General features: G+C 50.6%; 1 protein-coding gene across 3 annotated transcripts in view; it reads left to right on the top strand.

The window, feature by feature from the left end:
• The first annotated feature begins 14,071 nt into the window (after positions 1–14,071).
• IQCA1 (IQ motif containing with AAA domain 1) overlaps positions 14,072–23,112 on the top strand; it is a 146,307-nt gene continuing 137,266 nt past the window's right edge. For all 3 annotated transcript variants that reach the window (XM_049101295.1, XM_025463554.3, XM_025463556.3), the window contains exon 1: positions 14,072–14,316. In XM_049101295.1, coding sequence (XP_048957252.1) covers positions 14,306–14,316 — 11 coding nt within the window. In that variant the 5' untranslated portion in view covers positions 14,072–14,305. The remainder of the gene's footprint in view (positions 14,317–23,112) is intronic.

Here is a 23,112-nt window from a genome sequence, read left to right as displayed (position 1 = left end):
AGAGGGGCAAGGCCTTTGTGCTACACTCTGGCCCGGAGCAAGCCAGGGCTTCTTTCAGAGTCTGAGGACATCTGGCATCCAACCTCCAGCCAGGGAAAGCAGGTGTCTCAATTCATATCAGCAGCATGGAGAAAAGAGCAGTAGAGCAAGGCCTCTCCTGGCTCATCTCCTGTCCTCTGTAGCTGTGTCTTCAGGCTTCTGGGACATCCCTTCTCATCCGTCCCAAGGTCTCAGGCATAGAGGAATATGGATAATGACTCTACACTCGAGCCATAGGTGAAAGGTTTGGACATTTGATGCTGAACCTTTCTGCACAAGAGAATTAGAGATGGACACATGTTTCCAATGACTTCTTGATGGGAAGTGGAGAATTGCAAGGAGTACTTGTGAACAATAACACCAGTAAATGGAGAAAACGTGAAAAAAAAAGTTTAATGAAATAACTGAAAATGAATTTGAGCATACATCATTCATTTAAGTCCTAGATTAGAATGATTTCATAGCACGGTATCTCATGCATGACCCACCACTTTTCAGAAATGATTTTCTAATCCAATCTGTTACAGTCACAGAAAGGTTATCAGTACTTCAAACGTGGATGCTGCTGTTTCTTATTAATTTTATGTTACTATTATTGCCTGTGTCATTAAATCTAGATGTAGGTAAGGCAAGAAAAGAACAGATGTTAAGAAAATGGTCCTGAAGCAAACAATATAAAGGAAGAGTATCTGTCAAAGAAGTGATCTATCGGTGCTATGGAAGAGGGAGCCTGAAAGTTAAAGGCAATTATTTATTAAAAAAAAATAATCATAGTTCTGTCCAGCCCTGATGAATTAACTAGTACTGTGCCAGCCCTCCTGCTGTACACAACAAATTGGAAACAAGTTGTGTTCTAACCGTTTTTCAGGTGTTTCCAAACAATAGGTGGTACAGAACCCAAGAGAAGACAAAGGCAGAAGTGATGCAATCATCTGCAGGAGGAGGTTGAGGAAAGACTCGGGCTGCTGTCCTGCCCACACTCTCTCGCTTGCTCACTCTGGCAGAGTCCAGCTTCAGTTCTGTGAGCTGCCCAGTGGAGAGGGCCATATGGGAAAGTACTGAGGAAAGCCTCCAGACAACAGCAACCCAGGGCAGATTCCCCAGTCCAACAGCTCACAATGAACTTAGTCCTGCCAACAGCCTCCCAAGTAAGGGAGGGACGTCAAGCCCACCCCCAACCCCACAACTAAGCCATCGGATGAGGCCACGGCACAGCTGACCCCATGAGTGCAGCCTGTGAGGAGCCTATGGGCAGAGATACCACTGTGCTGTGTGCAGATTTCAGACCCACAGAGATGCTGAGACAATAAATGTGTATTGTTGTAAGCCACCGAGTTCTGGGATGATTTGTTGCATAGCAATAGATAGCTAATATAGAAGACAGAAAATAAAGAGAATTAATAAAACCCAAGGTTGCCTCTTTGACTATATTAATAAAAACGATAACCCCTAGCAAGACTAATCAAGGGGAAAAAAAGAGAGAAAACACGAATCACAAACATTAGGAATGACAAAAGGAATATCATCAGTGATCACACAGATATTAAAAGGACGGAATGGGAATATTACAACCAATTTAACATCATAAATTCCACAAGTTGTATGACATGATCAAGGGTCCTGAAACATACAGCTTGCCAAAATTGACTAAGAAGAAATGGAAAATCCAAATAGCCCTCTATGTATTAGAGACATCGAATTCTTTAAAACAAACTTCCCACAAGGAAAATTAGGTCCAGAAAAATTCTAGTAAATATTTCAGAAAGAAGTAATAACCGTCTTACACAAACTCTTTTTAAAAATACGGAAAAAAGAAATATTCTCTAACTTATTTTATGAGGCTAATATAACCTATGATAGTAAAAACCTCACACGGAAATCAAGAGAAAATTAGGGATGCCTGGGTGGCTCAGCAGTGGAGCGTCTGCCTTCGGCTCAGGGCGTGATCCTGGAGTCCTGGGACTGAGTCCCACCTCGGGCTCCGTGCAGGGAGCCTGCTTCTCCCTCTGCCTGTGTCTCTGCCTCTCTCTCTCCATGTCTCTCATGAATAAATAAACAAAATCCAAAAAAAAAAAAAAAAGAGAGAGAGAGAGAGAGAGAGAGAAAATTAAAGACTGACAACCTTCATGACCGCAGATGCAAAAACCCTCAACAATGTCTTATATACGTAATGTTGCATTGTATAATAAGGATAATCCATCCAGTGGGGCTTATCTCAGATATCCATTCAGAAATCAAACAATGAATTTCCCTATATTAACAGAATAAATGGTAAAATCGTATGATCGCCCCAAAGATTCAAAAGACACCCAATGAAGTTCGACACCCACTCGGAAAGACACCCACGCTTGTACAGACACTGGATTCCTGAGAAAGGTGTCACAGCAGGGCAGGAAGAAAATAGTCTTCTCATGAACAGTGCTGGTAGATTTGAATATCATGCAGATAAAAACAAGATTTAATCTCTACATCAGCCTTCACAGAAAAACTAATTCTGGATAAATTATAGACCCAAATGTGGAAAAATAAAACAATGCAGTTTCTGGAAGACAACGTAGAAGAATATTTCATCACCTTGAAGCAGGCAAAAAAATTCTTAAATAGGACCCAAAAAAGCACCAGCTATAAAGTAATACATGAATATATTAGGCTTTATTAAAACTAAGAAATTCTATTCATCAGAAGATACCATTAAGAGAGAGAAAGGCAAAGCATGGGGAGGGAGGAGTTATCCTCAATAAATATATTAAACATGGATTGTGTCAGAATACATAAATGTCTTCTAAAAATCAACAAGGAAAAGAGAAATTCTAATAAAAATCAGGCAATGGTTTCCACTGGCGTTTCACAAAAAAAAATAATAATAATGATAAATAAAAAGGATATCCAAGTGGCCAAAGAGAGGCACATGAAAAGGTTCTCAGTACCGTTACTCACCAGGGAAATGCCAAATTAAAACCACAATGAGATGATAATACCACAATTTCAAAGAAAAAGAAAAAGATAGAAAATTCCAAGTATTGGTAAGCACATGGGGGCAGCAAGAAAAGCTGAAGAAAATGTTGGTGCGACCACATTGGGAGCTATTGGGGCAGCATCTGCTGAAGTTGACCATACCCGTACCCTGCCATCTGGCGAGGGGCGTGCTTGTGTACTAGAACATGCGTGCAAGAATTATTCACGCGGCTCCTGGGTAGTTCAGTCAGTTAAGCATCCGAGTCTTGCTTTCGGCTCAGGTTATGATCTCAGGGTGGTGGGATCGTGCCCCGCATCTGGCTCTGGGCTCAGTGGAGATTCTGCTTGTCCCTTTCCCTCTGTTCCTCCCCCTGGTCTCTCTCTCCTCTCTCTCTCTCTCTCTCTCTCTCTTTCTCAAGTAAATAAATAAATAAAATCTTTAACAAAGAAAAAAAAGAATTATTGATGATAATCTCAGCCCGGGAGCACCCCAACTGTCCGTCGGCAGTAGAATGGATAAACTGTAGTCTGATCGTACAGTGGGATACTACACAGCAGCGAAGACACGTTGCATCTACGTGCAGAGACGGGGATGCATCTCACACTCACGAGTGGGTCCAAGCCTGACCCGAAAGAGCACACGTGGGCTAACTCCATTCACATAAAATGTATACAGGAAGGCTTCCTTTATAAGGGAAAAAGGAATCTTTGGCATCAATCGGGCAAGTGGCTGGGGGAAAGACATAGGGTGAGCTTTGGAAGGACACAGAGGAACTTCTGGGAGTCTGCTCCTTTGGGTCTTATCTATGTACTTATTATATGACTATTTGCAGATTGAGAAAATTCATTACTTAAGAGTTGCACCCTCTTCTGCACTTGCTACAATAAAAAGTATTTTAGGGACGCCTGGGTGGCTCAGCCTTTGGTTCAGGGCGTGATCCTGGGGTCCTGGGGATCGAGCCCCATATCGAGCTCCTTGCATGGAGCCTGCTTCTCCCTCTGCCTGTGTGTCTGCCTCTCTCTTTATCTCTCATGAATAAATAAAATCTTTAAAGAAAATTTTTTTAAGTATTGTAAAGGCTGTAGCTCTTACTGTTTCTATCCACATATCACACGTTAGGACAACTAAAAAGTCTGAAACAATGTCCTTGGCATAGAAAAGCAGAAGCCAACAGCTCCCTGGATGGCTCTTAAGGCTTAAGCTCAGCACGGCCTCAACAGGCTGCCCTGGGGATCTGAACCAGACACCATCCCGGGGCCCTGCCCTGGGACAGGCCAATCCCCCTTCTCAGGACTACTGCTGCACTTCTAGGGTGAAGGGACAAGCCAAGAGATGACCGGAAGACAGATGGAGGACGAAATGTGCATGTGAAAATCTTATTAGCCCTTTGCCTGATTTCTTTTTTTAATGGAGATTATATTTCTATTAAGTCTAGCAGTGAGCTGCGATAAATGAAGAGATTAAATCACTATGTCCTCTGCTGCGAAACTGCAGCCAGGGCCACCGGCAATTCCAGTCTCTAACTACCTCCCGTTAATGTATCACTTTGTTTTACGAACAATGCAGCTGTTATTTGCAATTAGCTTTCTACCCTGGGTATCAAGGACTATTGTTTTATTATAAGCATTGTGAAAAATCCGCACAAGGGGAGGGAAATGGTTTGAGAGTCCAACAGAAACAAAACAAAACAAATTGGACAGACACGTGCTGGTTATTCAGAAGGATTTTCAAAATACGGGGAGACAGTCATTTCTGAGGCGGTTTTAAGGCTGAATTTGTCAATGGCTTGTGGAAATCATGTTCGTTTTGAAAGACAGCAGGTGTTCAAACAATGAGAAGTGACCTCCTTTGCACCTGGGTTACAAAAGCTGCCTCAAGTGTTTGTGAAAAAAAAAAAAAAACAGGATAATAATAATAATTTCTAAAAAACATCCTGCCTTTGGCTAGTTCCTTTTTACTTTTTTCTCACACTGGACAGTTTTATTTATAGATAATAAAGCAGCTTATAAGAAACACATACACACACACACACTCATTTCCCCGTGGAAGTGATGTTTATTTGACGTAAAATAGCTTTGCTGTTTGTATCAGCTGTTGTCTTTGGAATTTCATCCAGAATATAATGTTCGGATTACTAATATCCACTTTAAATCTGTTTACTAGCATAGGCTCAACACAATCCATCAAACAAGACTCATTTCCAGTCCAATATCCTTTGATATGTTATTATAATGGGCTGGAGAGAAGCCAAGTTTCACAACCCCAACGTCGTACTGTTTGGGCGTCGGAGCCGAGTTTATAACTAATACTGTTATTAAGCCAGTATCTATGCTATGAGCGCTCCGCTGAACAACCTGTATGGAACAGATCCTTGACATCCGGGATTTCTCCCGAGATCACTGCAAACTCCCAAATTAAGAGTACTGCTAATTGAGATGTGGATTTTGAGCAGACATCTCAGCAACCCTAGGAGCTTAAGGGATTAGCTGCCACAGAACAGCAGGTGGGTTCTAATTTGTGCCAAGTGCCCTGCATCCATTATTCATTTAATTCTTATAATAATCCTTTGAGGGAAGTAGGACTGTCCCTGTCATCAGTTCTAACACGTCACTAGCACGGGAGGTTGGCGAGGAGGAGTCAAGAGTGCGAATGCCGGGTCTTGGGACACCGAGGGTCTGCCGACGTGCACTTTCCTAACTGGGAACCAATGAAACGAATGCTCTATTCATTTCCGGTTACGCCTGCAAATGTAACAAGCTTGGCACGTCACGGATGTGCTTTTGTACCGACGTAACACCAGACATGAAAGGTGATGTGTCGCAGCAGAGGGTCTGATATCTGACATTTTAAAATGCAACTCTTGGGCCCAATGACATTCTACACTTAGAAGCATAGAAAATGTTTCTCACATCTAAGGTGAGGAGAAAGCCTTCGGATTGGATTTGAACCTGACACCTTTCCGCGTTTATCCGTCCGGCCTGCACGTCCTGCAGACCCCCGGGCTTACCCAGACTCCTGTGGGGGCAGCGGCCAGAGCCCAAGGCTTCCTGTCCCATTGAACGGCGGCCCGCTGCCAGCACTGCCCCGAGTCCAGCACTCACGCCGCGACAGCCTCTTCACAGGCCACCTACACTCATCTCAGAAGAGAGAAGCGCCGACAGTGCTCAAGTGCTGAGTTTTCGGGAAAACGTTTCATGAGCTACATCTCCCAAACGCTAAGTACACAGCGACACACCACCCAGCTCCCTAGCACATGGCAACTTAAAACCATCCCAGCAGCCACGCTCTATGCTCTGAATGATGGGGGGCGGGGGGGTTGTGGGTGATAAGCACAATCCTCACTCGGGGGTCGGGGGGAGCTTTTGGGGAAATCCCTAAATGGGTGAGGGCGGGAAGAGACACCAGTGCCACTGGCTGGCTCCGGCTGGAGGAACGAAGGATGTGCTGTCTTCCGTGGGATGTTACGGAGAACATGCCAAGACTTGCCAAGACTGTGCTCTGTGCTGACGCCACCTGGCCCAGGAAGTGCCAAATGCCACCAGCCCGAGTCCCAGGCAAGGCCCAGTGTGCTGCGAGAACAAAGGGAAAGGACTGGCACCCGGGAGAGAAAGCAGGGTGGGGGGTTTGAAGAGCCGTCCAGGCACATCGTGTCGGGGGCCAGGGGAGGAGAGCCTTCTAGACCAGGGTTTAAATGTCAAGTGCATGCATTTGGCTTTTTTTTTTTTTTTAAGATCTTATTTATTCATTAGAAACACAGAGAGAAAGAGAGAGAGACAGAGACAGAGACACAGGCACAGGGAGAAGCGGGCTCCATGCAGGGAACCCAACGTGGGACTCGATCCCGGGTCTCCAGGATCACGCCCTGGGCTTTCTTTCCATTTATCCTAAAAACGAGCTCACGCCTCCCTACTGTGCAACAGCTTCCGTGTCCGGTTATCCCTTTCGGGCTGCTCCCCTGTCTTCTCTCCCTCGCTGAGCTCGGCTAGCTGGCTAGTGGCTGCTCCAGCTCAGCGGGCCTCAGCGCCCTCAGCCCTCTTCTTGCAGAAGCGCTTCCTGCGTGATGCACCCAGCGCCACCTCCGGTTCTGCTGGTGGCCCGGGCCTCCTTCCCGCCCCCGGCACCGAGCCTGCAGCATCACCCTTGATTTTCCCTCTCAGAGCCACACCATGCAGCCTGGGAATCATACTTTCTCACGTCTTTACACCTTCTCCTCCATTCTCAGCCTCCTGCTTAAAAAGTCCAACTAGGGATCCCTGGGTGGCGCAGCGGTTTGGCGCCTGCCTTAGGCCCAGGGCACGATCCTGGAGACCCGGGATCGAATCCCACATCGGGCTCCCGGTGCATGGAGCCTGCTTCTCCCTCTGCCTGTGTCTCTGCCTCTCTCTCTCTCTCTGTGACTGTCATAAATTAATTTAAAAAAATTAAGCAAAGATGGAGCTGCTATTGCTAGAATAGAGAGTAGAAGAGGAAAATTAAAAAAAATAAATAAAAAATAAAAAGTCCAACTATATATATTATAAATATATGTACACACACGCATATACAAACATATATACACATTTATACGTGTATATATGTGTACACAGTGCTAAATATATACACAGCAAGTTTGATGTCATATATATATGCTATTCCAAGTGTGCAGTTTGGGGGCATTAACTATATTCTGGATGCTATGCGACCATCGGCACTATTTCCAAAGTTTTTCATATGCCGACCAGAAACTCCATACCCACTAGGCAGTAATACCCATGCCCTCCTTCCCCCAGCCCCTGGTGACCTCCAATCTGCTTCCGTCTCTATAAATGTGCCTGAAGAGATGCCATATTAAGTGACACCACACAGTATTTGTCCCTTGGTGTCTGCCCTATTTCACTCAGCCTGCGGTCCTCAAGTCTCGTCCACGCCGTAGCGGGTGTGAGCACGTCATCATTCCTTCGTGTGGCCAAGTGGCGTTGCACAGCACGTTCACTCCACATTTCGAGTATGCACTCTCTGGTGCTCCCTGACCTTTAGGGCTCCATGATCACGTCCTGTCTCCTGCTCAGCTGAACCTCAGCAGCTCTGGAGCAGCCACACACCTCGGGCCAACCTGCTCTGCCCGCCGGTGAGCGCACACACTCCCTGGCCCCAGTCTGTGACACCAAACCTGTTCCCAGGCCAGACAGAAACATCGACTCTCCAATGGTTGTACCCCCACACTTCTGCTCTCCCCATGGGGTTTCCTTTGCCTGGAATGTTCTTCTGTTTCCGCAGGCCACAGCCCTGCTCATCCTCGGCGTGGCCAGCTCAGGCCCCACCTGCTGGGGGAACACGTTCCACTTTCCCAAGGGCACCTAGACTCACAGACGCCTTGACGCCGTGGCATAGGGCCCCCTCTGACCTTACTTCTCCTCTGCTCTACTCTTCGAAGGCATAATTCATATCAGGGTCAGCTTTTTCCATTGCACAGCGTCGAGTGCGGGGCTTTGTAGAGAACCAGCACCAATAAGCATTTGCCCAGGGGCGTCTGGGTGGCTCGGACGGTTAAGCATCTGCCTCTGGCTCAGGTCATGATTGCAGAGTCCTGGCATGGAGCACTGACTCGGCCTCCCTGCTCAGCGGGGCGCCTGCTTCTCCCTCTCACTCTGCTGCTCCCCCCACCATGCTCACTCACGTGCGTTCTCTCCTTCTCTCAAATAAATAAAACTCTTAAAAAAAAAAGAGCATCTGCCCAATTGATTTCATACATATCAAGACGGGTATGAAGATAGATGTCCCCAGATACCCAGCAGTCGGATTATGAGGCTGGGTAAAAAGACATTTACATTTCATATGGAAGAAAACATCAATTGCTAGGACAAAACACAGCAAGTGTCAGAAAGACATTGATCAGGTTAGAGGAAATTGCTGGAAAGGCGAGTTGGAATCACGATTTGGGCGTTGGATGTCTAGCAAAGCACAGAGTATGGTCACTAAATAAAATGGACTCAAGCATTTTCACGGGGGAGAGAACCTAAGACCATCGAGGCGTGGCAGGATGGGACTGTGGGATGGGACTGGGCAGGCCAGAGCCCGGGCTTGCTCTGGGACACTCAGGGAGCTAACTCCCGGGGGGCGGTGTCGCCAGTGTTCCTGGGCTGGACGCTCGGTCCAGCTGGGCTTGCCGGGGACAGCTTGATCTTCGGGTGCAGCGCACGCCTATCTTGCTCTGTTTCAGTCTGGCCGTCCCTGGGAAGGATGTGGGATGGGGGGGGCGTCAGCGAAGGAGGAGGGCGAGAAGGCCGGGTGCTTGAGAAGGCGCTTCTGGACGTGGTGAGCGGTGCCCCATTTTGACGCTGGGTCGCCAGGAGCTGCTGTGGGGTGCTGCATGTCAGATGCTGGCCTTCAGGGAGACTCGGGTGGGAGTGAGGAGCCCACCCCCACCGGCGTAAATCTAGCTGGGTAGTCCCCGAGCGCTGAGAGACCCGGCCAGCGAGTTCTGCCAACGGGCTCCGAGCGGCCGGTGACTCGCAGAAGAGAAGAAGGCCAGGCGCTGGGCCAGGGGACTTCATGTGGATCAGCAAAATGACGTGCCTTAGGGAAGGCACCAGAGCCGAGCGTCACCTTCCTGAGTTCCCTAAAACACAGGGCACAGCAGCCGAGCCTGATCCTAAACTCCCGCCGTTGCTCCTCGCCCTCGAGGGCGGTGCCGTCGGTACAGCGGAGCTGCGTGTTGGCAGATCCTCGGCTCACGGAATCATCGAGAGACCCGAGCCAGATGCCGGGGTGGCAGGGCAGGTTTATAACTTGCCAGCTGACGGAAGTTCAGGCACGTCTTGGGTGCCGTGCGCGGGCTCCCTGGCTTCCTCGTAGTGAACATTCCACCTTGGAACTGGTTGGGGAGGCGAACACACTGGGCGACACAGGTGGCTCAGCGGGAGGGAGACACGTTGCGGGGGTGGGGGGACGCCGGGGGACCACGAACATCCCTCCCGATGGACAGCGTGATGCTGACCACCTGGCCGGGCAGCCACCACCTGGGGGTCCCGTGTCCCTGGCTTCCGTCTGCAGGAGCTGACCAAGAGCTGCGAGGCAGAGACAGCAGTCACAGGGGAGCAGGACATCTCTCGCGGCCGAGGACCTGAGGGTGCCTGCCCTGTGTCGGGGGACAGGGTCGGGGGCCGGGGGACTGACGTGTTCACAAGGCCCTCCCCTGAAGGACGGCTGTTCTGCTCTGCCCGGGGCCTGGATGTAGAAGGGGAATGGTGAGCCCTACAGAACCACAACGAACTTTCTAGAGAGACCGGGCGGTGCCCCGTCCCCGGCAGTGTCGGCTGAGAAGGGGCGCTTGAGAGAAAGGAAGGTCCTGGGCCTGCAGCCTCTGACACGGCCGGGTGGACAATGTCTGAGGCCGTTCCTCCGGGACGTGAGCCCGTGGTGAGGAAGCCTGAGCTCCAGGGATGGCCACCGCCGCGACTCCTGAAGGCCCAGTGCAGCCGGCTCTGTCGTCTTCTCCGGCGGCACCGTGCGGGGACTCGAGCTTTCTTTGCTCAGCACGACCATCAGCAAATATTGGCCCCAATGACTTGCATGTGTGAGAAGCTACATCTTCCCAGACACCTGGCAGTCTGCTTCCGAAGCGGCCGGAATTATCACCTACTGAGGACCGGGTCACCTCCTCCACTCCAGTCTACCTAAGAAGGCAGCATTGATCTTTTTTTTTCCTTAAAAGATAAATGATTTGAGAACCACTGATTTTAATAACGTTCGCCCCCTCCGGCCCAGAAAACAATTTTTTAGCAGGTATTAATTAAGACAGTTGTTGCTGCCAACAAAACAATGACAGACCGGGGTAGAGTCTTGCAAGTGAGATTACTGGGTGGTTCGAAGGCCAATTCCACCATCTGCTGGAGTGTGGCGTTGGACGTGCTGAGCCTCCCTCAGCCTCGGCCTCAACGTGTCCAAAATGGGGATGAAATCCGTCTCGTAATGTTAACAGGAAGGTGTCGTGAATGAACGTGTATGTCAGGTGCTACAGAGTCCCCGGCGTAGGGTAAATGGTCCATAAGTGTAGCAGCTGCAAAGCTCTTGGGACATAATCAGAGAAAACTAGATTAGTTCTCCTGCTTTGCAGACTTTGGGACACCTCGTTCCACTGTCTTCCCACACCGAGGACTTGTTCACCGACTTCCATCTTTTGGTTGCTGGATTTCACCCTCGAATCGAGCTATTTTCTAGAAGCGCGTGAGTCATGCCTCTTGCTGAATGTTGCCTACATAGCAGCCTGCTTCCAGGCTGGCAGGGGCCTGACTCGGTTCCTTGCTCCACTGCTCTCTCTCTCTCTCTCTCTCTCTCTCTCCTTCTCAGAATGCAGGTAAATCCTGATTTCTCTAAAACAACAACAGCGGTCACATTTCCCAGCTGGCCCTTTTGCTATCTCCTCGAGATGTCACAGAGTGAGGTTGTAATGTCTGGAGTCGCAGCAGGCTTTTTATGACCATGAGGGCAGTCACCCCACATCTTAAGGATGACAACTCCAAAACATGAAAAGACCATCAAAGACGGGTGAGGCCACCGAGCCACTGAAATAACCGGCTCCCAAACTGTCTCGCCCCTATTCTCGTTAAAGGAGACTATACCTCCTCATTGTTTAAGCCGTCAGACATTGGGTTTTCTATTACTTGCGTTTGAAAACATGCCAGTTCATACATGAGTGCTGCATCCCCTGAGGGCTTTCATATCTGGGAATATTAACTTCAGGGAGTAGGAATATCTTGGGTCACATTTTTCCCCAAAAAACCTTTGTAAATGTTGCAACCTTTTCATCTGACGTTGAAAGCTACCGTGGAGACATCTGAGGCCACCAGGTCCCCCTGCCACTCCTCCCTGAAGTTCAATCACACATCCAGGAGATCTTTGGTGTTGGTTGTTCTATACCAGCTTTTCCTGGAACACAGTGAGCACGTTTGATCTGCAGATTTAGTCCTCTTCTTTCAGAGATGTTTCCTTACATCTTTGGGAAAAAAGGACATTAATATTGGAGGACTCTTTTTTTGAAGGAATATCAACTAACCTCTTCCTAATTGCTCAAATGACACAGTTTTCTTCCTGTACATTCACTGTAGCTGATCCAAGCGTTTCCTGTAATGGTCTTTGGTCTTTCCAATTTGGTTTCTCTACTGGACATTTCTGATTTTCATTTGGTTGCCTCAGCTGTATAATCTCTCTCTTCCCATTGTGCTGTTTTTATCTTTTCTCCCAGCCCTTATTCTATTAAGTTAGTGTCCTCGATTAATTTATTCTATAACACAGGACACATGTGAAGAGTTTTCTTCTATTGGGTTACATTTTCTTCCACACTAGATTCTTCATCTCCCTCAACCATCATGTAATTCTTTTTTTAAAGATTTTATTTATTTATTTATTTATTTATTTATTTATTTGAGAGAGAGAGAGAGCACTCAAGTCCAAAGTGGGGGTGGGGAGAGGCAGAGGAGGAAGAGAAGCTGGTTCCTCCCTGAGCGGGGAGCCCTGATGTAGGGCTCGATCCCAGGACCCAGAGAACATGACCTGAGCCAAAGGCAGATGCTCAACCACTGAGCTACGCAGGCGCTCCTCTTTTGTTTTCTTTTTTTTCCCTTCTCTGGTTATCAAAGTCTTAGATTTGGATGCTGGATTTGTTGCTTCCATCTTATTAATATCTAACAGGGATTTGCTTTTTGTAAATTTTCTGTTCAAATACAACGTGAGCAAATTCTCCTTAGCTGCTCTCTCGGTATATTCAAAGGAGCTTGAGAGCTGGAAGCTTGCACTTTGATCTACTTTCCAATGACCCGTATCCACAGTGTGGATTAGGATTGATCCAGTGGATGTGTGCAAGCCCTGGGCTCTGTTTGCTCCTAAGATTCTGGGAAACTTCTACCACCACCCCCGACCCTTGTTAGAAGCCCATCCTGTTTCTGTGGCAAACTGTCCTTGGATTTTGAATCTTTGCCTCTTATACGGTGCAAAGTCCTAAAAAAATGGCAAGCCCTAGTGATCTGTTCTCAGCTCTGGGCAGGTCCTGTGGGCGGTAGGGGCTGTTCTCTACTCCCAATAGTTTCATCTCCCCTGGATTTCCCCAGGTGGCTTCCTTCTGTGCCCACCTTCCCACCTCACTTTGCAGATTCATGTCTTCTTTGTATCAAAAAGCATTCGTGAGAAATCTTGGTATTTTCTCTCCTTGGTTTCCTTCCCTAGTGGAGATTTTGGAGGAACAGGGGTGGGATTCGGATGCCATTCTCCGCTTCTATTTCACCGAGTGCCATTTTTTGAAGTTTACGGTCACAAGGTCCTACTCGATTTTTTTGTTTGTTTCCTTGCTCCTTTCTCTTGTTATTGTTGTGGCTGCTGATTTTTGCTGTTCTTTTGTCCATTTCATTAGTAATTGTGGGAGAGAGGCTCTGTGATCCATCACGCCGTCATTTTCATGCGGATGTCTCTTCTCCGTGCTTTTTCGACTGCATGGGCTCTGAATATATTCCTGTAGGAATCGCACGTTAAAAATTGTTGTGTGTGTGTGTGCAAAAACAATAAAATTGCAAATGCATCTCAATCATTACTAAAGATGAAGAAAGGACGGCAGTGAAAGCAGACACTCACAGCAGCTTGCTAATAAGGAACTTCCACATAGCGTCTTCCATTTACAGCACACTAGCTCATCTCACTTCCATTTCGCCCCAGAAGGCGCCCTGCATCCCCAGAACCTAAGTCTGCGCTTGGGCGGGAGAAGTCCTGGCAAGTCCCGAACAAAGGAACGACTGTTGTGTCATTTTACAGATGGGAACACTGAGGCTACAAGCATCAAGGCCGCACATGGGAAGGCGGATGAAAAGGGGGCAAACGGGGACTCGGGGGGACGAGGCGCCGGCGGAAGGGACCGGGGCTGGGCCCCGTGCTGGTCCGCGCGCAGGTGAGCTCCTCCGCATCCTGGTCCCTCGCTGGCGCTGGACCAGCATCCCGCAGGCGCCGCGCGGTGGTTGCCATGGGAACCAGGCCGCCGCGCAGGCGCGTGGAGCTCGGGGGGGCGGGGCGGCCGGCACTGCGCAGGCGCGGCGTCCCGGTTGCTAGGTTCCGCGACGCGGCCCGCTGAGCCCGGCCTCGGGTGGGGAGGGAACGTTCGAGCCCACCTGGCCGAGCCTGCGCGCGCCTGCCGGCTCTCGCCTTGTCCTGCCCGGAGTGACAGGCTAGCCCCGTCCCCCTCCTCCTTCTGGACGCCCCTGGTGGCGTCCCGACGCCTGCAGCCGGCCGCCCGTCAGCGGGAGACGGGGGAGCTTCCAGGCGGGCGAGGGAAAGAGGGAAATAGCAGCCATGTCGAACGCGTAAGTGATGGGCGGCCGGCTTATGGCTGGGCGGGCTTCGGCGGACGGAAGGGCGGCCTGGCCCACTTCTTGTCCTGCTCTCCTCCCCCCTCCCCTCCCTCTTTTTACATTGCAGCAAAGAAAGCTGGGGCTCCGGATAGAGTATCAGCCTCCTGGGGACCGGGAGGGCGTTCGCCCAGGCCTCCCAACGCCCCGTCACTGCCTCCCCCCACCCCACCCCGGGGGTGAGCTCCCGCAGGCCCCTGGCGGTGCCCTCGCTGCCGTCTTTTTGGAAAAGCAGCATCTCCAGGACGCTCAGTCCTCGCCTGCCCTTTAGTCCCTCTTGCGCAGCGGCATAGGGGCTGCCCTGTGGGAACTCCCAGGTGCCCTGTGAGGTCGAGAAGGAGCTGCAGGACGCCCCCTTGCACCACGTGGCTTTCCACCAGGGAACCCCCATCGGGTGGCCGGGGTACAGGAAGGAGAGTTCCCCGGGTGCTGTGCTGTCCTCATCGTGCCCATTGCACACGTGTGGTGGGGCTGATCTGTGGGCGCTGAGGGTTTGAAATAGGGCAGGACACCTGAGCTTCACAGCACCCCTCTACACAGGGCCTGGTAACATTGTTATTCCCATTTCACAGCTGGGAAACGACACAGAGAGGCTAAGTAGCTCACACCCAGCCAGCAGACGGGCCAACCAGGCGCCGCAGCTCCAGCCTGCAGCCGCGCTATTAACTAACCGCAGGTTTAGGCGACAAAGTAAGAGCAGAGAGGCCGGGGCACCTGGGGGGCTCAGCCATTGAGCCTTCTGCCCAGGGCATGACCCCGGGGTCCTGAGATCAAGTCCCACGTCGGGCTCCCTGCAGGGAGCCTGCTTCTCTCTCTTTCTGTGTCTCTCATGAATAAATTGAAAAAAAAAAAAAAAGCAGAGAAGTCAAGGCCTTACTGAGATTTTGCAGGTGGGGACGATCCCTCGGGAGCTCGGTTTTGGACGTGTTGAGTTTGAAGTGCCCGTCGGAGATCAAGTAGGCACTTGAATATTCAAGCATTGAGTTCAGGAGAGAGGTCTACTAGGTATGAAGTATAGACTCGACAGGTGTTGGTATGCAGATTGGCTTTATGGACACGGAGTGAGCGTAGACAGAAAAAGGGTCCACGGATGAAGGCTGGTGTCATCCGGTGGTAAGAGACTGGGACGCAGGCACCAGCAAGGGGATGAAGGTGTGACCAGTGAGGAGGAAGCGAAAGCGCCGTGTCCTGGAAGCCAGGTGAACAGGAAGTAGTGTTTCTGGGAGGGGGGGAGTGAAGGATTCAAACGCTGCCCAGACGAGTCAGAGGAGAACCGAACTGGGCCATGCATTGAGCAACATGGGGCCCCAGCGTGCCCTTGACCCTTGTGGGGGATGGGGTGGGAAGAGTGCTGAGAGTGGGAGGGGACATTTGGAGAGACCCTGTAGACCCGGGAGCATGGCCAGCTTTTTAAAGGGGTTTTGCTATAGCTGGTGTGGGGAAGCGGGGCCAGGAGACAGATAGGAAGCAGTGACATGTAGCTTTGCTAAAGGGCAGGACTTGGAATGGACCGGGGGTCAAAGAAATGGGATAGTGTGGAGGAGGAGGGGGGACTGGGGTGATGTTGCTGGTGGGGGCATGAGCCCCAGCCAGCGGCTCCAGGTCTTGGCTTCTAGGGAGGAACTGAGTTGTTTATCACAGGGGAGTGAGGAGGGTAGAGTCTGTCGTAAATGCTCTTCATGGGGTAGACACCCCGTGGGGGCCTGGAAAGATGCTGTAGGAGGAGACGGTGGTGACGCTGAGGGGCGGTGGTGATGCCACCCGGTGAAATGGGGTTCAGAGCTAGGGGGTGGGGTGGGGAGAATGATCTGGAAGTGGCAGTGAGGAGCAGGGACCTTGACCCTCCAGCTCCGCAGTCGTCGGAAGAGTCTGGTGGAAAGGGAGCCTCTCCTGTGAGGGCTGCACGGGAGGGCAGCTGGGCCTCCCTTAGGCAAGAAGGCCAAGGGAATATTCTAGAAAGAGGACAAACAGCTGCATAGTATTGGGAGAATCTGGAGATTTATCCTGTATAAAATATCTTGGGAAGAATTCCCACTTTGCGAGATTTAGATATTTTTCATCGAAGCCCATGATGTCTGAACAGTCCGGTCTTCCGCTCCCTCACCCACCCAGCCACAGAAAATCTGCCAAGCTATGGAAATCGCAGGCTGGCCGTGTTCAACTGTCACGTTCAGTGTTCTCCACCCACGGTCCTCCTGACTTCAAACTCTGAAACATTTCTTGGTCATACGCCCAAGTCTGAAACCAATCACGCACTTCAAAAAAAAAAATTATAAGTAACCTCATGGATAAAATACCACCTTCTCTTTGCAAGGTGCACTTGCGATCCCCAGAACACTTGCACATCTGTGATCCCAGCCCGCAGTCATCCTCGGGGTGTCAGAGAGGTGCCGTTAGCCAGATTTGCCCCTTGAGGAAGTGAAGGCACAGGACGTTGTGGCCTGAGACCACCCACCCCAGGAGACGATGCTGATGCGAAACTTACAGCATCTTACCTTTAAAACCCTCCTTGCGGGACCCCTGGGTGACTCAGCGTGGGACCGCTGGGTGGCTCAGCATGGGACCCCTGGGTGGCTCAGCGTTTGAGCATCTGCCTTCGGCTCAGGGCATGACCCCGGGGTCCTGGGATCGAGTCCCGCATCGGGCTCCCTGCAGGAAGCCCGCTTCTCCCTCTGCCTGTGTCTCTGCCTCTCTTTCTCTGTGTCTCTCATGAATAAATGAATAAAATCTTTTTACAAAATTAAAAATCTCTTTAAAAATAAAATAAAACCCTCCTTGCTATGCCCAAGAAAAATAAAAATACGCACACAGGGATGTTCACCGTGGCCTCATTCCCAACAGCCGCAGAAACAGCCCCACGTCCATCAGCTGGAGTGTGGACAGCAGGCTGTGGTGTGTACATGTCGGGAACATACTTGGCAGCAAGGAGAGGCACGTGTGCACTTTGGAAGGGTGTGCTGAGTGCAAGGAGCCAGAGCGCAAGGGCCACCTACTAAGTGGGGGGTCCATGTATGTGAAATGCCCGAGGTAGGCAAATAGAGTAGAAATGAGGTTAATGGTTGCCAGGGGCTGGGAGGAGGGGGCGGGGGACGGGGTGACAGCTGGTGGTTACTAGCTGATGCGTGATGATGCGGGCTTGGCTGGCTCACACGGCTGCCTGATATTTCCGTCAACCAGTCACCAGCCCCTGGTGCCCCCAGCAGGGCCCTCTGGGACAGCGGCAGGTGCGGGAGGAAGAGGCTACCACCCAAATGTGGGACTTGGAAGGCTCGGGCCTCCGGGAGAATCGTGGCTCAGAGTTCCAGCCAGGGCTCCGCGGAGCCACGGCCCTGGAGGGCTTCCTGCCTTGACCCCGAGTGGAGCCCGAGATCGCGCTGAGCTGGGGCAGCAAGGCTTCCCCGGGCTGGGTCTGCCCCCAGGCCGCGTCCACACATTCCTAAATTCTGGGCATGTTCCGTCCATCAGTTTGGGTGTTGTGGCCGCTGGTGGAAGCATCCTGTACCCGACATCCCTCATCATGATTGGTGTGGGTCTTTGTGGGATTCAGGCCGCCCCGTCTGCACCCCACGAGGCAGCCTCCCTGGGGTCTTGCACAATCTTAGTGCTTCCTGGCTTTGAAGTCTGATAAATGCCCCTGATTTATCACTACGGATCCCACCCCCACTTGTAGAAATCATGGCTATGATTGACATTAGTCCCAAATTCTCGGTAGTATTACATCTGCATGCCAGTCTCAAGAGTCTGCTTTTCTGTCCTGTCTCTCCGGCCTCTGCCTGTTGTGATCCTCCTTGCAGCTAGCACTCTAGAATTTTCTTCAGTTACATCTTGTGTGGCTCCCACCGTATCCATTCTTAGATATTTAATCAGTACGAGAAAGAGGGTTTCGTTTTTCGTATTTTTCTCTGTGACTTTTTTTTTTTTTGTGGCCTTTATCAATGTCTTGCAACTTTGCTGTACAGTTGACTTCTTATATCTTGTTGCTGATTTCCTTGGATTTTGCAACTGTGTCATTGACAAGCATTTTCTGAATTCTTTTGTATTAATCCCTTTTCTGTCTGCTTCCTCCTTTCTCATTGCCGTCTTTTAGGTTTCTGGTGTGCCTCCGGAAAGTATTTTTGGTCCATGGTGTTCAGCATTTTGAAGGGCTGACAGCGTCCGTCCTTTGGGGGTATGTGGACGGTATTCTTAATCAGGCCTATGCCATAAATTAAATTCATTGAGCATTTTCTTGGCATCTGTGGAAATAACCTTCAGTTTGTGCTGTTCTGTTGCTGTATTTAGCTCAGCTTGTCTTTCTGCTGAATGCTCACAGATTCCTGGGGCGACCTCTTCCCCGGTCAGAGGGAACCACTCTTTTGATCCGGCTCAGTGTCCTGTTTGCCAAGTGGAATTTTCAGATCTGAGCTCTAAACAAAATTAGCCTGTAATTTTCTTCTGTAATGCTGTCCTGACAGGCTTAGGCCAGAAAACAAACCACATGGTTTTCTGTTTTATGTGAACATTGGTTTCACAGCTGGTGTCATTCGCCAGGTCAGGGGACACCTGGGTGTGCCCCGTCCCCCAAGTCTGTGCTTCAGTGAACCAGGCACACACTCAGTTTCTTTTTTTTTTTTTTTTTTTTTAACATTTTATTTACTTATTCATGAGACACACACGGAGAGAGGCCGAGACACAGGCAGAGGGAGAAGCAGGCTCCCTGCGGGGAGCCTGATGTGGGACTCAATCCCAGGACTCCGGGGTCACCTCTTGAGTTAAAGGCAGGTGCCCGACCACTGAGCCACCCTGCTGTCCCCCCACACTCAGCTCTGGGCACCCTTCCCGGCTTCACCTCCGCCGCTGGGCAGATATCTTGGTTTCAGCCTTTCCCAATCCTGTCCCGTTCACCTGCTTTCTGAAGGCGCAGCCGGCCGAGTCGCCACCGTGATGCCACCTGATGCTGGCACGAGCCAGAAGGTCCTGTGATGGGGTCGTCTCTGAGAGCCGCTTCGTCTGCGCCAGATGGCCTCTAACATCCCCCCTACAAACGTTCCCTCTGCCCAGAGTCATCTGGCAGCACGCTCTTTCATTGGCAGTAGTTTTTAAAATATGTCCCAAGCTTGGAGACCCGTGACTGCTCGCAGCCCGGGGGCCACCCGGGGCAATGCTCAGGATCCGAACCCAGCGGCCTCAGTGGGGAGGGGAAGTATGTCTTCAACCGCAGATCTTTGCCCATCGTGACTGTGCCACGTGATTTGTCACCCCATTTGCTCCACCCTGACAACAGCAGGCCCCCAAGTGGCTCGGAGCGTGAGCCCTGGAGCCACCAGACTTCCTGGGACGCAGGGCAGCGTTGCTGTGTGTGAACGGCAGTGAGGGCAGCACCTGCCTCTCCAGGGGTTGGGGCCACATGAGCCGACAGCTGTCAAGTACTTAGGACGGTGACCGGCCTTACCTACTCGCAGCCGCTGCCACCACCATCATCCAAACCCAAAAGGCTCTTCATGCACCAAGAGAAGCTTCTAACCCTTGGCCAAGGACATGAAAGTCTTTCGTCTCTGTTCCAGGAACATAAAAATAAGAGATGAGAAAAAAAATTTTTTTTAATGTCTTATTTAAAAATTTTATTTTTTAGCGGCACCCAGGTGGCTCAGCCGGTAAAGCATCAGACTCTGGATTTGGGCTCAGGTCGTGATCTCAGGGTCCTGGTATGGAGCCCCGGGTGGGGCTCTGAGCTCAGTGGAGAGTCGGCTTGTGCCCCTCTCCCTCCGCTCCTCCCCGTGCTCATGCACGCACGTGCTTCCTCTCTCTCTGAAATAATTAATAAATCTTTTTAAAAAGTTTTTAATAGTTCTTTTAAGTTTATATTGACCACACACTAATAATGCATTTATTATATTTAATAGTGTAATATCCCATTTTAAAATAAAATGAAAATATTTTAAATCGAAAAACTAAAGATTTGGAATTTTTTTAACGCAAATTGAAAATCTCTGCACCAGGAGCAGAGTGGGAGCACACAGCAGTGAGCAGGCCCATGCACAGGCATGGACACTGTGCTCTGGGATTGCTGCCCCTGGGGGACCTGGCTCCTGACTAGCCCAGAGGACTGCAGCTGGACCCCCACGAATCCCAGTGAGATCACCCTTCCCAGCAGGATGGAGGTGGAGCACAGGTGCCCACAGCCTGCCCACAGCCTGCCCTGGGCCATGGTAAGATACCAGCTTCTCAGATGGAAGGCAAGCTGAGGAGCCCATAGGCACCCAGTTTATATAAAGAACCCCCATAGATTTACCCCACAGATACAGATGCAGTGAAACGCCGAGATGCCTGCACCCCGATGTTCTTAGCAGCAATGTCCACAATAGCCGAACTGTGGAAGGAGCCTCAGTGTCCATCAAAAGATGAATGGATAAGGAAGACGTGGTCTATGTATACAATGGAATATTCCTCAACCATGAGAAAAGACAAATACCCACCATTTGCTTCAACGTGGATGGACCTGGAGGGTATTATGCTGAGTGAAGTAAGTCAATCAGAGAAGGACAAACATTATATGGTCTCATTCATTTGGGGAATATAAAAATTAGTGAAAGGGAATAAAAGGAAAGGAGAGAAAATTAGTGAAAATATCAGCGAGGGTGACAAAACATGAGAGACTCCTAACTCAAAAAAAAAATTTAAAAATAATAAAAAATTTAAAAAAACCCAAAATAAAAAAATTTTAAAAAATCTAAAAAAGAGAGAGAGAGAGAGAGACACCTAACTCTGGGAAATGAACAAGAGGTAGTGGAAGGAGAGGTGGGAGGGGATTGGGGTGACTGGGTGACGGGCACTGAGGGGGACACTTGGCGGGATGAGCATTGGGTGTTATGCTATATGTTGGCAATAAAGAAAATTTTTAAAAAAGATGTTTTGAAGATAATAAATAAAGAACTCCCGTAAATTAATAGAAAGGCAATCCAATTTAAAAACAAGGAAAACAAATGGATAAATAGTCTGAGGAAGAGAACTTGCAAACAACCAACATGCAGGTGGGTATTCAGTCCCACTTGCAACCAGACGAACGGACATGAAAACGTTGAGATCAAATTCCTCACCCATCATCCGGGTAGGAGTTATGATGATGTATTTTCTGGTGGTGGTGGTGGCGGTTCTTTCATTTTTGGTCAAGGTTGAGATGGTGGCACAGTGCTGAATGATGGTTCTGAGCTCGGAATCACATGGACTGGGTTCAGACACTGACCCCGCCCCTGAGGAGCAGGCTACCTCCCCCCACCTCAGTGGGAGTAACAGGAGCCCGGTTCATGGAGCATGGCGAGGACCTAGCACACTTAGCACAGGCCGCAGCGTGGGGTCGATTCCAGTACGTGGTGCTTACAGTTTCTCAGAGGGAAGCGTGGAGCATGAGTGAGGAAGGACAGGTCGTAGGACCAGAGCAGAGGACCTAGAGGGGACGCCTGGTAATGACCTTGGGAAGGTCAGTGAGGGACTTCCAGTGAAACAGGGTGCGTTGAATGAGCATCGTTATTTCCCGCTCTTCCTGAATCACCTCCAAAATAGAGGCAACAGAGGATGTCAAAGGCTATAAACACACAAGGGCCAAAGGGACATGAGAGCCTTTGACAGGAGATGCCATGAAAACGGAAAGAAGGAAAGCAGATAAGATGAGGGGGACGAGGCAAGCCAGAAGACGTGGGACCCGTGGGCCAGCAGAGGGGCAGCGAGGATAAAGCCCACCTTCCAGCAGAACCCTGGGAGAGGGGGGCAAGGTCCGGTCCTTTTGAGGTGGGGTTGAAGGTGGTAGGTCTGCCTAAGGGGCATTTCGACCCCAGAGAGCAGGTGCCCAGCTGCCCCCATGCCAGCAGGCAGCCCGGGTCCAGGGATGCCACACACAGGTGAGGGTGGGGTTGGGAGGCCAGGCTGACAGTGAAGAGGACACGAGAGCCCTCCCTCCCCTTGACCCACTGGCTGCATCCAGGCAGAGACTGAGCCCCCCTGACCAGCACAAGATAGACCTAATGGGCTGTGGGCTCCCCCCTCATTCCAGGGAAGCAGCCAGGATCCTACCCACCCACGTCCCTCCCCCCGGGAGAGTTAATAAGCCTCTTCCCAGACACACTGAACTTTCCAGTAGCTTTTCATCTGGTTGTTGGATATAAAGAGAGCCAAAACATCACCCAAAATGTCAACACCACCAAAGAAGTCTGCCTTGGATATATTGCTCAGGGTCCGGGCAGGAAAAGGATGGCAGGCTCAGCAGGACAGTTAATAGAGGGACCGGCCGAAGGGACGTGGACAGGGTTCCATCGAGGAACCAACGAGGGGTGGCCTGGCGTCCCGGGGCTGGCAAAGCAGAGCAGCCACCACCCTGAGCACTCCCAGCCGGGTGCTCACCAGGGAGGCCGTGGGAGAGGACACCCTGCATCTCACTCTCCTCCGACTCGACCGAGGGCGCGGACCCCGCTCATGCGGACCCGGGGGCCCGTCTCCAGGGCCAGCCGTGCCTCGCCTCTCCTGCCCTGCGCCGTGGTTCTCGGGTTCGTCGTCGCTGCGTAGAGCTGTGAGCCCTTCACCCTCCCCACTCTGGGGCTAGTCCACTGCGAATACACCGCGGTGCGGTTGTTTGTTCTTTTACTCCTAAACAGTTGCGCTGTTTCCCTGTTTGGGCTATTATAAAGAAAACGCTCTTATGTTGATTCTTGATAGAGATTTCTAAGAGTTTCTCTGGGGTATGGTTGTTCGTTCACAGGGTCGGCCCGTGTCTGACTTTAC

Source organism: Canis lupus, chromosome 25 (genome assembly GCF_003254725.2).
Source record: "Canis lupus dingo isolate Sandy chromosome 25, ASM325472v2, whole genome shotgun sequence".
Lineage (NCBI taxonomy): Eukaryota > Metazoa > Chordata > Mammalia > Carnivora > Canidae > Canis > Canis lupus.
Note: the sequence above shows the minus strand (reverse complement) of the source record. Positions and strands in the feature narration are given on the sequence as shown.